A 16,399-nucleotide genomic window follows, 5' to 3' on the forward strand; every position below is an offset into this window, starting at 1 on the left:
CAGCGCCGTCGAAGTAAATTAATGTAACGCCATAAAATTGCATGGTAAAACAAAAACGGGCAAAAGCCAATGGCACAAAAGTGAGACACACATATACACATACATACATACATAAATACACACAAACAAAAAAAAAAAAAAAAAGAACATAAATGCCAACAGGAGTGGCAAAAAAAAAATTACGTTCTTGCCAATGCGCATACACACACACACACACACAAAAAAAAAAAAAAAAAAAAAAAAAAGGAATAGGGAAAAAAAAAGAGAGAGAGAGAGAAAAAAAGACACGCAGACGCTTATCTAACGGAAAACACTAAAAAAGTTTTGTGGTTTTCACCACAGGTACAGGTCATTAAAGTGCACGACAAGAAAGAGAGGTGCGAATGGGCGTGCAGAGACCAAAACCAAGACGCCCCCATATAACAATCAAAAGAAAATACAACAACAAAAAAAAAAATTTTCGGTCATCAGCGAGATGAAGAATGAGCAACGCCGGGTACTCTGTGCTTCGCGGAGGCCAGAGGTGCACCACCCTTCCCCTCTTTACTTTCCTCCGTCATGAGTGAAGTGAGAGCGGAGGCGCGTTTTTGATTTGACTGAAGGAAATGCTTGAAAACCACCCGCTTCATGTAACCGACAAGCGCGTCGCGAGCAGCAGCAGTCTCCGTGCAGCAGAAAAGCGATCCCTTTTCGAGTAGTACAACAAAACCATGTTTTGCAGTGGGCACCGGTGGCCTCATGCCAAGCTCGTTGACGAGGTAGACATCCTTCAGTGTTGCCAGGCTCCAGGTAAAATTCTCCTTTTCCCCCACGGCTTGGTGCACGATGGAGTCACCCACCAAAGTCCAAACGGAACGAACAAATTTACTGCAGCCACCGCGACAACACCACACAATTGTCGCAACACATGCGTCCTCAGTTCGGCAAATCTCACCAGCAGCGGGAGGTGAAATTTTAACTTCACCTTTATTCATCAGCGCATCTTTAGCTTCGGCGACGACATCTCTCGTCATCCCCGACGTTTTTTGGGGAACACCGCGAAAAAACATTTTGACGAGCGCTTGTGCATTCGCCACACGCTGAGGGCATAACAGCAACAAAACGGGATTGACGCCACTTGAAAGCTGCAGGTACAATCCGTTCTTGGCACACGACCGTGGTGCCTGGGTCCCAAGCATCGAAGACAGCTGGCATTTAATCACGTGGCCGACAGGGATTGTCAGCTCTGGCTTCTTTATATTCGGCCGCCGGATCACCAGCCGTGTGTCATTCTCCAGCACGACCCACACACGCTGCCAATCCTCCGCAACGCACGGTTTCACACATCTGTAGGCCCAAAACCCCGCGCAAAGCTCCCGAGGTGCCGTGAGGACTGTAGGTCGCTCCTGTCGCTTTGCCATCGACACGAAACTCTGCAACCTCGCCACGACATCCTTCTCGCAGTGACAAGCGCGGGTCAGTAACTGGCGGAACTCCTCGAGCGAGACAAGTTCGCCTTGTGGCTCCTCCAACAACTCCTCACCAACGGCCTCGAAAAAGAGAAGACGACACGCTGAAGCCACAATAAACGCTTTGCCGTTCACATTTGTCGTGCCCAATGCCGCAAAGAAACGTGCCACAGCATCCGCACTCTTATCCGACACAAACGGAAAGTGCGGATGCTCCAATACGGGATGGCCCATCGCCTCTTCAGCAATAATGTGAAGTCGAATAAAAAACTCCTCAAAAACAGCCGCCGCCAATTGCTCCTGATGTTCCACTTTCAAACGCCTCTCGGACTCGGCATCCATACTGAAGCTCATCAATCCAGCAGTAAAAGCCTCCAGCAGCTCCAGCCGTCTGGCACTCTCCTCTTCCATAATTGTAGTCAAGGCCATTCCCATAAGCACCATTTGGTGTGAGCTACCTGCCTTTTCTGACACAACTGGCGACAAAGTTCCACTTACATATAAGGACGGCAATGCAGACCCACTGCCGTAAACATATTTCCTTTCCAAAGCAGCAATGAACTCCTCCTCATGGCCACGATACTTCTCCAACTGCGCGTCCACGTTACCCAGCTTGCCAGGGGCATAGCGCTCATAGATGGACACAACACGGCTGCGGTAGTCTGGTGAGGCACTCTCCGCAACTGATGGCTCGGGACCATACTTCTGCTCCAAAGCAGCAATGAACTCCTCCTCATGGCCACGATACTTCTCCAACTGCGCGTCCACGTTACCCAGCTTGCCAGGGGCATAGCGCTCATAGATGGACACAACACGGCTGCGGTAGTCTGGTGAGGCACTCTCCGCAACTGATGGCTCGGGACCATACTTCTGCTCCAGTGCAGCAATGAACTCCTCCTCATGGCCACGATACTTCTCCAACTGCGCGTCCACGTTACCCAGCTTGCCAGGGGCATAGCGCTCATAAATGGACACAACACGGCTGCGGTAGTCTGGTGAGGCACTCTCCGCAACTGATGGCTCGGGACCATACTTCTGCTCCAGTGCAGCAATGAACTCCTCCTCATGGCCACGATACTTCTCCAACTGCGCGTCCACGTCACCCAGCTTGCCAGGGGCATAGCGCTCATAGATGGACACAACACGGCTGCGGTAGTCTGGTGAGGCACTCTCCGCAACTGATGGCTCGGGACCATACTTCTGCTCCAAAGCAGCAATGAACTCCTCCTCATGGCCACGATACTTCTCCAACTGCGCGTCCACGTTACCCAGCTTGCCAGGGGCATAGCGCTCATAAATGGACACAACACGGCTGCGGTAGTCTGGTGAGGCACTCTCCGCAACTGATGGCTCGGGACCATACTTCTGCTCCAGTGCAGCAATGAACTCCTCCTCATGGCCACGATACTTCTCCAACTGCGCGTCCACGTCACCCAGCTTGCCAGGGGCATAGCGCTCATAGATGGACACAACACGGCTGCGGTAGTCTGGTGAGGCACTCTCCGCAACTGATGGCTCGGGACCATACTTCTGCTCCAGTGCAGCAATGAACTCCTCCTCATGGCCACGATACTTCTCCAACTGCGCGTCCACGTTACCCAGCTTGCTGGGAACATACAAGTTGTACAACGCTACAACTCTGTCACGATAAGAAAGTTTCTCTTTATTACCCGTTTTATTTTCATTTTCACCGGCATTTTCATAAGCAAGGTTCTTCTTATCAGCCGCTTCTTTTTCATTTTCATCGGCATTCTCGTATTCCGGCTCGGGTCCATACTTGGCTACCAAAGCCTCAAAAAGTGGCTCTTCGCGTCCAGCGTATTTTTTAAGCTGATTGTCGACGGAATCAATCTTTTCTGAGGCGTAAACGGTGTAAAAGTTCACGAGACGCTGGCGATAGTACGCATACCATTCATCTTCTTCCCCTTCTTGGGCATTATATTCATTCTCGGCAATTCCCTCCGCAGAATCCGGTTCTGGACCGTACTTGTTGATAATAGCCTGAATAAACTCCTCCTCACGGCCCTCGTACTTCGAAAGCTGCGCATCAACGCCGGCCATCTTTTCCGGCGCGTAGCACTGGTACAAGGCAATAGCGCGGCCCCGGTAATCCATTACTTTCACCCGATACTGCCGCCGCGTTTACAGGAAAGCGTAACTCCCTTGTCTATTGGTTTTTTGTTGTTGTTGCTGCTGTTTCCAGGAGGGGGGAAGAGAGAGAGAGAGAGAAGGTGGAAGAGGGAGCGCTGAAAAGGAAAAATAGATCAGTAACACAAAGCCACAAATAAGACGCCACGTAACATCCAGGTAACGGTATATCTTCACGTTATTGATTCGCTTCCATTTAGGGTGCATAAATGTCGTATTAAGAGAAAAAAACAGGAGAGAGAAAAAAAAAAAAAAAGAAGATGAGGAGATTGTTTCAGTGAAAGTAAACAAGCGTAACAAAACAGCCACAAAACAGACGACATCGCGACATCAGGCCAAATAGGGCTGATACGCCCCTTTCGCCCGCACGCGCTCCAACAATTCTTCGACAGGCGCCGTCCGCTTCAACTCCTCAGAAAAAAGCCGCCATTCCTTCGCCGCGTCCGCAAATGAGACAGACTGAAAACTCTTCAAAAAGATTTGCACAAAACGCACATAATTCCCTTTGCGCCTCGGGGTCTTCGCAGTGATGCTGCGAACTCTCTTGCGCTCCGGTAGCTGAGACGACACCTCTGACAAGAGTGTTTCGCGCTGTGAGAGTCTCGCATCGCGTTGTAAGGCCAATCTAGTCATAAGACTGGATTCACCGGTCTGCAGGGAGTACACATCATATGAGCAGCCGTCACGAACCAAAAATCGTCCCAACGCATCCACGGGAGCTATGCACGGTCTATTCCCCTCGTAACTGACAAGAACGGCACCAAAACCAAAGCGCCGCTTAATTTCTAACGTTCCTGTCCTGCTGCGGTATGGACTGCCATTGACAAGGACATTCATTCCTTCGTTATTCCATCCAATATCCCCCTTATTTAACGCCTATTTTAATTCCCTTTTCTGGGCGGTTCTTGTGACTACTGCGTGACAACCATTCCGGCAAAATCGCAAAAAAATAAATAAATAAATAAATAAATTAAAAAAAAACAAGGGAATCAACCGTTGATTAAAACAAAAAAAAAATGGCAACGATAAAAGCAACATCTCTTATCTACCTATTGCTTCGGTTTGCGTCTACGGTGGTACGATCCCGATTGTCCGTATCCTCTCGTATTGTTACCGCCATACTTATTCTTTTCCCTGTCTTCTTGTTTCTTTTCCTTTCTTGTTGCTTTTTTTTTCCTCCTCTTCTTGGGTAAGTGTTTTGAGCGGGCGGTCTAAGCCCGACGTCTCAGCGCCTGCAGAAGATCTTCTTCCACAGCGACACCTCCTTTCTGAAGATATACAATCAACAGCGCCTTCTGCACATCGGGTGTCACCGCTGGATGCATCCGCTGCGCATTGGCCGCAAGCGCCCACGCAAGTGCGTCCTTCAGTGCCCCACGCTCAATGTGCGGAAGAAGCGACGCCGCCGTGTTCAGCTCCTCCATCGTCGTGCAGCGCCCGCAGGAACTGACCATTAGCTCAAGCAGCGTAGCCTGCATGGAAGCTGTCAGGTCGGATGCAGTGTTGCAGCAGTTGAACAATCGCACCAGTTGAGGCGTTTTAAATAAAACGGCATGTATGAGTGCCTTTTCGTGACCAATTGGGCGAAGAAAGAGCATCAGCTGGAGCCGCTGTAGCAGCGCCTTGTCTCCTCGAGCCGCAACACCCTCCATTGACGATACCAACATGTCCAGGTGAGATGACGCGACGTTGTCAGACTCATTCCTCAGGCATCGCACGAAAAGTTCAAAGGCCTCCGCAGGAAAACGATGGCAATCGGTCCCAAAAAACTTTGCAACTTCTCGCAGTGGGAAGTCCGCAGGATGCTTCTCCGTGTAATTCAATAGCAACTCCATGAGCGGCTGCAGGACGGCGGAACTTGTCCCCTCCACCCCAGTGGAGGCTCGCCACATGTCAAACACAACAGCACGGGGAAGTAGCGTGCCCTCCCGAGAAAACACATCCGTACAACGCCGCAGCAACGCCTCTGTAAGACTTCCATGGGTGCCGTTCCCATCGCCTAACGTCGCCGTCTCTACAGAAGATGGTGGCGCCGCTGTCGAAAATGGACTATTCAGCAAAGAAAGGACACGAAGCAAATGACATGCGCTGCAGACGCAAGCAGCACACTCTGTGATCACCGCCGAGGGGGAAGAACCTCGCTCCCATGATTCAGGGAATTGCTCAAGTTGATGATAAATTCCGGTGAGAGACGGTGGTTTCTTACCTGTCTGGACAAAAGATGCCAACACATCCAGCGCCACCGCCAGCACCCCCGTGACTCGACCACTATAGCGGTCCCACACACCATCACTCATGCCATGGCACCTCGCAATAAGGTCCTCGAGAAGCATTCTTGTCCCTGCGCTCACAGCAAGGGTTTGTTGTCGCTCCAACGCAAAAGCGATGCTCACGGTAGCGAGATCGCGTATGGGATCGTGCTTTCCAAAGGAACCCTGGCCGTACTCACCGCGGATGCATTCGACCGCCTTCATTCGAAGTGACTGTGCAACTTCACTATTCCCAACCTTTGCAAGAAGCTCCAGAAGCTCACGGCACACCACCGGCTTGAGGGGACGAGAAAGAAGGTGCTGAATTAAGTAGTTTGCCTCGTCTGAGCCATCCGAGGATGTGCCAAAGGCCTGGGAAACCATATGAATAATAGAATCCACAGAAAGCAGGTGGACATCCGACAATAGTCGCTCCTTGAGAGCCTGGTAGTCATACCCCATCATCATCACCTCCTCGCCGTCAAATGCCTCCCCTTCTTGGACTGCGAGACGATTCTCATGCAGAACACACAGCAACTCATGCTGTGCATCACACGTACACTCTTGGACAATAATGAGCGCCTCAACCACCAAAGAACGACTGGAAGAGGTTAAGGCCCTTGAAAAACGAACAAGACGTCCACACAACAACCTCCACAAGGTGGCGTGCGCTGATTCCTTCCGCAGCGTGGCAACACACCACAGTAACCGGGCCGATTTTCGCTCATCAAGCTGTGAGATTTGCTCCTTCGCACAAAAAAGAAGAGTGTCCACCATTTTCAACGGCCCCGATGGCGAAGCGATGGCAATGGCATGAAGAGACGCCAAAACCGTCTGCGGTTTCCAAATTGCGAACTGAGGTCCCACAAGCCGTTCATCTACCTCCTTCAAGAGGCTGTCAATACAAGCCGGAGAAATATTTCCACTACCATTACTCTTGGCGATGCGAAAAATGCCAATCGCCACATCTTCTTGGAGGGGTTCCGCCGTACGAAGAAGCGGAAGCAGAGAGGCCAACCGCTGTACAAAATCATTTGCACAGCGCAGCAGCATCGCGTCAGTTGCGTTGGAAGACAGTGTGGCCGTTGATGCAGCAACGGAGCTTAAATATCGTGCAGTCGACATGGACGGCGCCGCCTCACTGAGTACCACCAACGCCCGTGTGCAGAGCAACGAGAGAACCGTCAGCGCTTGACCCGTCATTTTTTGTTGTTTTTCACCCCCCGCCCCGCCCCTGTGACAAATGGAGTAGTGCCGCCGCCAATCGTATCTTTCTCTTGTTGTTGTTTTCTTTCCCCTTCCCCTGGTGCGGTTGCAAACGATCACAATTTGTAGAAGAGCAGATAAAGTGCGTGCAGAAGAGCAGCAATCAGAAGGAAAAGCACAAAACACGCGGCAAGCAAAATACCCCCACAATGAGAAGCAAAAATAAAAATAAAATAACATAAAATACCAGCAAGCAGGGATGGAAAAAAAGGGTAATGACAACAAAAAAAAAGTTTTTTTTTTTAAAGAAAAAATCCGCCTTTGTTTGACTGTTTTACTTTTTATTTTGATATATATGTATATATCATTATTTTAATGTTTTTTTTTTTTTTTTTTTTTTTCAAATTCTGTCAGTGCAAATATGTGACTGGCCGGCGGTACTTCTCCGCCCTTTTCTTCGTGCTCCCCCACACAATCCCTTCGTATTCACAGCGATCTGGTGCATGGCATAAGTGCATCCACGTCCTCCGTTACCGCCTCCGGTGAGTTGCGAGACAACGCCGCCCTCGGCCCGCGAGGAATGCACTCTTGAAGTACCCTTACATTCACCTGATTGGATTTCGCCAGCCAGCGGGAGGCCAGCTCCGTCAATGACAAATGTGTGAAGAGGCCCAAAGGATAACGATAGAAACGATTTGAGTAGTAAAGCACATCCGTGTCCCCTGGCAACTCTCCACCGTAGACAAAGAGTGAGCCTTGAGCAAGAACATACGCGTGGCCGCTGCGAGCGCTTGGATGTGCCTTCCCGCAGCTCAAAGTAAGATCTATCCACCGCGGAAGTTGTGTCTTAGTGTGAATGCACCAAAAGTCTTCAAAGTAGACATTTCCGTCGTTGTCACCGCCATGGATGTACACACGTCCTTGCAGCACAACCATCGCAGAAGAGTAACGTGGAAAGGGGCGAGGGCCACAATATGGTAATACCTCACGCCACATGTTCGTTGGGAAGTGGTAGTAGAAAAGGGAATTGCTGTAGACAAAGCTTCCCGTCTGAGACATCGTATGTGTATGATATCCCCCAAAGACATATAAATAATCACCCTCTACCTGCGCACTATGGCCTATCAATGGTACTATAGGCTTCCCGAAAAGACCAAAAGATTGTACGGGATGCCATTTGTGTGTATTGAAGTCTAAATACCAGAAACACGTTGACGTACTGCATGGCTCCCCCATTAGAACGTACATGTGATCGCGGTACACATGAGCACTGTGTAGGCGTCGTTCTCCCGGGCCTTCTGGTTCTGGCGGTGCATGATGTAAACATGACCAGGTAAATGTCTTCAAGTTAAGTACAAGAACCTCCGAGAATAGTACAGGCATATATAAATGATATCCACCATACACATACATATTATCGCCATACACAACGGCGGAGTGACTAATGCGTGGGGCAACTATGTCCCCATTGATTGTTTCCTTGTAAGTCCACGTAAAGGTTTTGAGATCAAAGCAGTATACATCGTTGTATACATAATGGAGGGCGCCACCCCCAAAGAGAACAAGAAATTCATCCTTGTAGTTCACCAGTGAATGGCAGCAGCCATGTGGGGGAGTATCCCCACGGGGAATTACGCTACTCCATAAATACGTTGTCGTTTTTGTCGACTCCCCTTTACTGACGTAAAGAGGCATTCACGTTGCAAGCAGAAACGGAAACTACCGACGGCGGAAAATAAAAATAAAAATAAAAAATTCAACAAATTCAAAAATCTAAAAACAAGAAACTTTTAAAACAAAAAAAAAACCGACTGCCTTCGCTCTACCGCCACCACCACCACCACCACCAGTTGATCCCTCGCAACAAAAGAGGGGCGGTGCGGACCGGAGAAAGTCCGAGAGGCCACGTGTGTCGTACGAACCGCACACAAGAAAAAAAAAAAAAGCCAATGCCAAAAAAACAACAAAAAAAAGGAGCACGAAGACCAACTGCTACGATTGTGCCTACGTCCACAAGCGGCCCCTAAAATTTCTTCGCTTCCTTGAGAGCTCTCTCCCTTGCGGAATACCTCCTGACAGCAAAAAGGGGAAAAAAAAAAAAAAAAAAAAATCAAATAAATAAATAAAGAGAAACGGAGTGGAAGAGAGCACCTCAACGTGGGTGACGTAATAAAGAAATGCCCCACACAGACACAACAGAGAATGGGAAGAAAAACATGTGCCCAAGTTTTTATTAAATGGCCTTAAAAACTCCCTGAATTTCAAATTCATCAACGGCATTTCGCACTTCGTGTAACCACGCAGGAGCATTCGACGGAATCCGCACTCCGTCCATCCGCACCACTTTGCCAAGCATCGAAATACCCCTCAGCAAATCACCATCGTCATCATCATCATCATTATCCGTTCCCAAACACGACGACGCAGCCGACAACTCGTGACGTAATTTAACGTACTCCTTTGATGCCGCATAGAACAGCTCAAACGTGAGAGTGGGGCTGCAGTACTGACTCTGGAGAAGTGTATTGCCGCCTCGAACCACCGCACGCAGGCGGAAATGTGCGCTGCCATCACCCATATATGTGTTACTCGAGATAAGAGAATAAAGGACACGGTAAAGCCGTGGGGCGTACGGGCTCTGAGCTATTGTATCCAACACATACGGGGAGAAACAGTCACTCTCAATAGGCCAATTCATGTCTCCCGATTCATTTTTGCAAGAAACAAACCTTTCCAATGCATCTGCAAGGAGCCCAGCCGCTGATGTGGGTTCCAATGGACGCATCAGCCTCCACGTTATACAAAAATGGAAGGGATTTACAATATACCACTGCTGCAAGGCCCGAGTGTACAGTTCAATCTCTAGTAACCCTGTGGCCAGGGTTTTTTGCACCCATTTCGTTATCCGCTCAGCCACACGGTGACTCTGAACAATTTCAGGCTCCATACGCTGCAGCAAATCCATGACACGCAAAACGTCTTGCAGAGACCTCAACACACAAGAGCGCAGCTCAGCCAATGAGTAATCGTCCATTTGCGAGTCCTCAAAAGCCCCAGTAGGGAGTGAGATGTCACCCTGCTCCAGTATGTTCGATAGATAAGACGCAAGCACACTCCGCGGCGTCTTGTCGTCCCCACAAGGCAAATAAAGACCTTGCCAAAGATATTCCGCTATACATGGCAGAAAAGGAGCATTTAGCTCACGCAAGGACTCGCCAATGGCGGCAGCGGCTGCGACATCGCCTGAAATCATAACTGCAACCCGCAAAAGTGCCATCAGTGAAGAAACCACACACTCCCTCTGTTCAGGCCCCCATTTTCTCTGATGACGAGAAACAACAACCGGCATGAGTGGGGCATGTTGTTGCTGCTGATGCTGAATCGCAGCATCACCGTATGGCACCAAGGCGATGTAGGAAAGCTCAGCATCCCAGGCAGCCACAGTTAAACAGCCCACTGCTGCTAGAGCCCGTATCTCTTTATCTTCTGAAGGGGAAAGCAAAGTGCAAAGTCGTTCATAAGTCGTAAACAATGCCACCGAAAGTTCATCGTGCCACACAGCCATCTCATCGTTGTCATTTTGGATGATGTACGCGGCAATACTCCTCACATCATGAGCAGTCAAGCGCCCAAGCCATACGAGCAACGACGCTAAGCAACCCCTCAAAAACCCCTCCAGTCGTCCGAACGCCTCTTTCTTCTGCGTGTTTCTTCGTTGGATTCCTTCCACGAAAATCGCATAATCATCCGGGTCGTCGGTCAATTCCATTTCTGGCACGGGAAGAAGCATCAGCACCTGCGACAAGACGCTGAGACCCTCGCACAGCGCCAAACCGACTTCCAACGATGACGCCACTACCGCCTCCGGTTGCTCTAAAGCACGTTTCAGAGTCTGCGCACCCGACGCCAAAGCTTGATAAAGTACATGCTCGGTACCAAACCGCACCACAACCTCCTCTACGGAAGACTCCAGAGAAGATGTTATAATGCGGCAGACGTGCAACAGGGGCGCATGTGTACGGCTGTCCAACACAACTTCAAGCGCCGACAAAAGAAGTGAAACTGCACTGGCGTCGAGCACCGTGATGGCTCGAAGCACAGCACACACGGCCCTAAGAATATCCTCCTTTGCTGTCCCCTGATGCAGCCGCTCCAACGCCAACCGCCAAAACGTTGAGGAAGGCAACTGGGCCCAGAATAACGGTGCGATTTCCTGCGGCTCGTGTACGCTTACCTCCATTAAGAAAGACACCCCCTGCGTGATGATTGACGCCTGCGCACTCACATCTTCCTCAATAATGGAAATCAATAGAAGGTGCATGTTATTTTGTATGCGCATCCGCTGGGTCGAGCGACGCACAGGACCGATAGAAACACGATGGTCGCTTAACACGCTCATCATGCCTGACAACAACTTCATCAAACTTCGGGTTTCTCTCGCCACCTCAGGTACGACACCTCCAAAGACGGCCAAGAGTGCTTCCACCACACTTAAGTTAGACTGTAGGAGAAGCAACGATGACACACACAAGTATGTCTGCTCCATCACTGGCGCTGGGAGATTGGCTGCGCCGAGAAAGTCCACGTAAAACTGCAGCAAGTCGGCAAGGTCGGAAGGTCGTTCGTCATTGACAGGACGTGCCATTGCGTCTGGAATAAACTGCATGCAGAAGAGACGGTTGAGAATTGTCACGAGAAGCAGAGAGGAAGCTGACAGGGTCCCCTCGTAAAACTTCATGACTGCCTCCCTAAAGAAAAGTGGCGGAAGACTCCGTCGAGTTATATTCGCGGTAAAAGCCGCCCGGCGAAGAAGGTCGCGCAAAAACGCCCCGGCCTCAACGCTGCCATCTTCCACAAATGCCTGCAACGCGATCCACGCATTGGGCGGCACCCGCTCCTCCATGCAGTACCGACTAAAACACAAAATAATAATAATAATTTAAAAAGAGCATGAACAGCAGAAAAATGTAAAAGCAAATTTCCAGCAAGAAGAATTTGTATACAAGCATTGTTGATGTCATGCAGGGCACACAAAAAAACAGAAAAGTATATATATATGCAGATAACAAAAAGAACAAGAAGACACAACTGCGTGAAATCCATTTCCCCTCCCTTGTAGAACGTTGTCTCATGCCATCTGGCTCTTAAAAACTTCTTTACGCTTACTGTAAAGGCTCTCCATCACGTTCATGCCTATGAGCTCATCGACTGCCTCGAGGTCTTGACGTCGTGCCGCAACGTCGTCCGAGTAACCGCGATCCGGGGAGTAATACGGCCGGAGATCGTCAGGGTAAAACCGCTTGAACACAACGCCATGTGCAGTCAAGTAACCAAGCACCACAAAACAGATGGCGCTATAATATTCCCGTGTCTCAGCTCCTGCACGGCCTTCGGTGTCGCGACGTTCCGCCTCCTCTTCCGCCTTGGCGGCCTGTTCATAGTTTCCCCTCTCCGTCAGCTTCCGTTTCCGGTACGCGAGTTCGTCGCGACTCGTTCGGTGCGTCAGCGGGTGGTCGGTGAGGCTGTTGCTGTGCATTTTGTCCTCGTACAAACTATTCGGGGCTCTGCGGATGGAAAAGATGTTGTTCGTTCTCCCTTCGAGCTCCTCCGTCACACAACGCCCACCACCATTGCTACCGGTCGCCGTTGCCGTCGCACCCTTGCACAGTCGCAGAAACGACTGCCGCCACATCCTAGCGTTACTATGAGTCTACGGCTCCTTTTCAATTCATCCGTGCGTGAACACAAACGTGGTGGGTGCGCAAAAAAAAAAAAAAAAGCGCATAAAATAATAATAATAACAATAATAAACAATCGGCCAACGAAAACACAGACACACACGGACAGAAAAAAAGAATCACAAAAAAAAGAGCTGCGCGCATGCATCGCCGTCAACCGCATTAACAAAAAAAGAAGCAAAAAAAGGGGTAAGAAAAAAAAAGAAAAAAGAAAATGCGGCACTAACTCACTCGCATCGCATTTAACCCCAGCAGCACTGTTTCTCTCTCTCTCTCTCTCTCTTTTTTTTTTTTTTTTTAGTGCATTCTACAGCCTGTTGCAATCTCCTCTGGAACCATCAGTTGGGCAAAGAGGAGCAAAGACGGTACGGACCCCCTTGAGGAAGTCTTTTGGTGTGCGACTCTTCAGCATCGCGTACGAGGGAACACGTGACCACAGCCCCGCATTTACCCGCTCGCTCTTCAGCGCAAGTCCAAAGGAAGCCAAAAACGAAGAGGCCTTCCCCATCACATCTGGTGCGCTGTCAATCGCCTTCACGGCGGCAAAAACAATTAGAATAAGCTCATTGATTTGATCCATAGTTTCTTTCAGTTCATCTACTTTGTAAAATGCCGCCTGTAACTGCTGGCTCCTTTCCTGCAATGCGGCAATGCTTGGACGAAAACCGAGCTTCAGCAACTCCTCCGCCAACTCTTTTAACTCCCGCTCTATAACTTCATGGCGCGCACGCAGGCCCTTCAAATACTCCTCAAGCTCTGAAGTGGCCGTCTCGGTGGCGGCAATGTGGTCCAAGACGGCGCTGCAAAATGGCCCGCCCCGCAACCTGGCATCGGACATCTACACAATTCAAATAGTACACTTGCGCCCAGAGGGAGAGGCACCTGCTCTTGTTTTAATTATTTTTTTTTTAAGTTTTGTGTAGAATGGATCCCACACCACAGAGAAAACAAGTTAAATAAAAAATAAATAAATAAAAACATCACCACAACAGCCGCAGAAATAAGGCGTTAGACCACACGACAGATGACCATGGTAGGTTTGGCACCTCCACATTCATAGAGAATACAATGAATGTCACGCACGCAGCTGTGCGCTCGGTGAAGAGATACCCTCAGAAATGCATGCATAAAAATAGTTATATTCCTTTCTTGGGCATCACCACCCCTCCAATTCTTTTCCTTTACGCCCCACTGCAGTCTTTTCCCTTCTTTTTTTTTTTTTTGCCGTGTTTGTGTTTTCTTCTTTGCCTTTCTTATGGTTTGCTTCCGTGCCGTTGTCATCGATGTTTGTCACTTCTTCTATTTTCCTTGTTTGTTTGTTTGTTATTGTTTTTATCGTCGTCGCTATTTCTGTCCTTCTCTTTGCTCTTCATAAAAGTCATTTATTGCCTCTTTGAAAGAAGACCTTGAATAACACTCACTAAAAACGGAATCACAAGAAACGTCCAATACTTCTGAAGAAATGTACGGTTATCCTCCTCTGGCTCCTCCCCCTCGTCTTTCTCCCCCAAAACCCCCGCCTGTTGTTGTTCTGAAGGGTGGTCCCCGTAGGAGGAGGGGGCGGCGCCACTTTTCTTGCCTTTGCGGTCTTTGCTGCCAGTTGACTTCGAATCGCTGAGTCGTGCAATCGTGTCGAGTTCAGCGTAGTCCGGCAGGCTGCGTGGCGCTGTCGGCTCCACCAGGCCAACGCTGACACGCATCCGAACATTCGGAAAGAGCGAGAGGATGCTGAGGTCACACTCGTCACCGTTGAGCATCTTTGCATGAAATGTGTTTGTCCCGCTGGTCGCCTGAAGCCCTACGACCGTCGCGTCGGGGCCAACGGCCACACGCAGCGACTCCCGCAGCACGACGGTGCGAGAGTCCAAAGCGTCAAAGTCGCGAACCAGAGAACATGGCGTGAGAACCACAGACACGGCGTTGATACCATCCTTGTCGCCTTTACGCACGAGACGGTAGTAAACAAACTGCGCCTTTGCCAGCGCCGTTTTCTTCTCCTTCGTCAAATCAATATCTTTTCCAGAATCCTGTGCGTCTTTGTTCTGTTTCAGCTTCGCAGTGGCACCAACGGGGCCACGTGAAATCGTCATACTGCTGATAAACTCCCAGTCACCCGCAACTCCCACGCGACGCTGCAGTTCGTACACCTCTGAGGCGGCATCGGAGACCACCACAGTCATGGCCAGCAGGGCAAATAAGCCAAAAAGTAAAAACCTCATCCTTCCTTTTTTGCTTCCGTTGCTTTTTTTAAAAAGAAGAGAGAAAGAAAACGTAATAAAAAATGGGAATAAAAAATATTTTTTTTTTTGGGAATAAAAAAAAAACAGCTGAGCCCCTCGCAAAGAAGCAAAAAGCCAGCCTCCACCGCATTCCCATGTTTATTATTCATTTTATTCATGTGTACTTGTGTACCTCCCTTCCTTATGATATCTCGGGGTTGAACAAAAAAAATATAGAAGCGTGTGCCAATGTTATTCATCACGCGGCAACATCTTTATGGGTGTCTGCAGACGTCTCTGCTTTGCACAAAAGAAGGGGAAACACAAACGACGCATCGCCATGCACACGCACCACTTCACAGTTATCCAGCAACACGCCGTTAGCCCTGTCCTCCGCCACATTGCAAGAACTGGGGGAAGCATCCACCTCGAGTCCTGTTGATACATACACCACTGTATCTGCGCGGACGTTTTGCAGCAGGTGATGCTTTGGCAGTCCACCACCCAACACAATGCACGTGGTGCGCCCATTATTATTCTGACTCCTGTTACCGCCCTGACTGTCATCGCACCGGCGGTTGCGGCAACCCAACTCACGCAGTCGCACAACATCAACAATGGGGTCCAGAACAAGTCCCTTCTTGGAATAATTGTAAAAGTAAATCATGTCACCAATGGAACCATCCGTGAGAGCGGGTGAAAAGACGGGAATGTTGTTTCGGTAGCACCAGTAAAGAAGGCTATCGCTGCACGTTTCCGGGTGCTTGCACCCAAGCGCCGCGCCAATCGCCGCAATCATCTCAGATGGCGCCGTCATTGTTTCCCAGCGAGACTCACGTTGCAGTTCATGAAGATGCTTCAACACGGGCATAAAAAAGTTCTCAAAGTGACAATAATTGTCATTTGGCACCAGAAGATTGCCAGTGCGGTTGACGCCACATCTCCGGAGTTCTCGCCCATCTAAGCTAAATTGCCCCACGAGTGTCTTCCCAAGGCACTTGATGGCATCCTCTTCAATCCCTCCTGCGGTTGAAATAAAACCATCAATGAGTCGATCCCGCGCCAGGCATGCAAACGTGTCACGCAGGCCACTCGATATGAGGTTCGACGTGTACGCCAGGAAAACGGCGTCTCCGGCACGCTTGTGGTAGAGCGCCCGCTGTACAATTCTTCGCGCCCGTCCGAGTTCTGTCGCCTGCAGGCCAATGCGAGGGTACGACGCGAGAACGCGGCGCAGTGCCTCCTCCTGGTTTAAGGCAACCAGTTCACTGTAATCCAATGCATCAACAGTCTCCATGCTTAAATACAACCGCCGAAACCCTGTTTTTCACCCGTGGGCCGTGGGACTAATTTAAACTCTTTTGCTTGTACAAGACCCTAATCGTTTCCTC

General features: G+C 49.6%; 7 protein-coding genes across 7 annotated transcripts, besides 23 other annotated features; all 7 read right to left on the reverse strand.

Moving 5' to 3' along the window:
• Nucleotides 1-7,531: a sequence feature (heterozygous, Esmeraldo-like haplotype).
• Nucleotides 86-128: a microsatellite.
• Nucleotides 220-283: a sequence feature (A-rich).
• On the reverse strand, nucleotides 468-3,563 carry Tc00.1047053511421.10 (hypothetical protein, conserved; the record flags this gene model as incomplete). The annotated part of the gene is made up of 1 exon (XM_813701.1): nucleotides 468-3,563. One exon carries the CDS (start codon nucleotides 3,561-3,563, stop codon nucleotides 468-470), a length of 3,096 nt encoding a protein of 1,031 aa, XP_818794.1.
• Nucleotides 3,652-3,692: a sequence feature (GA-rich).
• Nucleotides 3,816-3,857: a sequence feature (A-rich).
• Nucleotides 4,540-4,567: a microsatellite.
• Nucleotides 4,722-4,783: a sequence feature (T-rich).
• Tc00.1047053511421.20 (hypothetical protein, conserved) lies at nucleotides 4,808-7,048 on the reverse strand (the record flags this gene model as incomplete). Its single annotated transcript, XM_813702.1, has 1 exon — nucleotides 4,808-7,048. One exon carries the CDS (start codon nucleotides 7,046-7,048, stop codon nucleotides 4,808-4,810), a length of 2,241 nt encoding a protein of 746 aa, XP_818795.1.
• Nucleotides 7,270-7,297: a sequence feature (AT_rich).
• Nucleotides 7,430-7,452: a microsatellite.
• Nucleotides 7,532-7,554: a sequence feature (haploid, non-Esmeraldo-like haplotype).
• On the reverse strand, nucleotides 7,538-8,746 carry Tc00.1047053511421.24 (hypothetical protein, conserved; the record flags this gene model as incomplete). Its single annotated transcript, XM_813719.1, has 1 exon — nucleotides 7,538-8,746. One exon carries the CDS (start codon nucleotides 8,744-8,746, stop codon nucleotides 7,538-7,540), a length of 1,209 nt encoding a protein of 402 aa, XP_818812.1.
• Nucleotides 7,555-16,399: part of a sequence feature (areas merged during assembly that could not be assigned to a particular haplotype. This can correspond to areas where the two haplotypes were merged or to regions with more than two copies in the genome that were merged during assembly.) that runs on past the window's edge.
• Nucleotides 8,784-8,805: a microsatellite.
• Nucleotides 8,876-8,900: a microsatellite.
• Nucleotides 9,141-9,161: a microsatellite.
• On the reverse strand, nucleotides 9,285-11,954 carry Tc00.1047053511421.30 (hypothetical protein, conserved; the record flags this gene model as incomplete). The annotated part of the gene is made up of 1 exon (XM_813703.1): nucleotides 9,285-11,954. The coding sequence occupies one exon, from the start codon at nucleotides 11,952-11,954 to the stop codon at nucleotides 9,285-9,287; it is 2,670 nt and encodes an 889-aa protein (XP_818796.1).
• Nucleotides 9,426-9,455: a microsatellite.
• Nucleotides 11,974-11,997: a sequence feature (AT_rich).
• On the reverse strand, nucleotides 12,180-12,743 carry Tc00.1047053511421.40 (hypothetical protein, conserved; the record flags this gene model as incomplete). The annotated part of the gene is made up of 1 exon (XM_813704.1): nucleotides 12,180-12,743. One exon carries the CDS (start codon nucleotides 12,741-12,743, stop codon nucleotides 12,180-12,182), a length of 564 nt encoding a protein of 187 aa, XP_818797.1.
• Nucleotides 12,839-12,861: a microsatellite.
• Nucleotides 12,954-13,004: a sequence feature (A-rich).
• Nucleotides 13,052-13,072: a microsatellite.
• Nucleotides 13,681-13,701: a sequence feature (AT_rich).
• Nucleotides 13,742-13,767: a sequence feature (AT_rich).
• Nucleotides 13,996-14,159: a sequence feature (T-rich).
• Tc00.1047053511421.50 (hypothetical protein, conserved) lies at nucleotides 14,172-15,008 on the reverse strand (the record flags this gene model as incomplete). The annotated part of the gene is made up of 1 exon (XM_813705.1): nucleotides 14,172-15,008. One exon carries the CDS (start codon nucleotides 15,006-15,008, stop codon nucleotides 14,172-14,174), a length of 837 nt encoding a protein of 278 aa, XP_818798.1.
• Nucleotides 15,076-15,097: a sequence feature (AT_rich).
• Nucleotides 15,268-16,305, reverse strand: Tc00.1047053511421.60 (deoxyhypusine synthase, putative; the record flags this gene model as incomplete). The annotated part of the gene is made up of 1 exon (XM_813706.1): nucleotides 15,268-16,305. One exon carries the CDS (start codon nucleotides 16,303-16,305, stop codon nucleotides 15,268-15,270), a length of 1,038 nt encoding a protein of 345 aa, XP_818799.1.

This window comes from Trypanosoma cruzi, genomic scaffold (genome assembly GCF_000209065.1).
Source record: "Trypanosoma cruzi strain CL Brener 1047053517117 genomic scaffold, whole genome shotgun sequence".
Classification (NCBI taxonomy): domain Eukaryota; phylum Euglenozoa; class Kinetoplastea; order Trypanosomatida; family Trypanosomatidae; genus Trypanosoma; species Trypanosoma cruzi.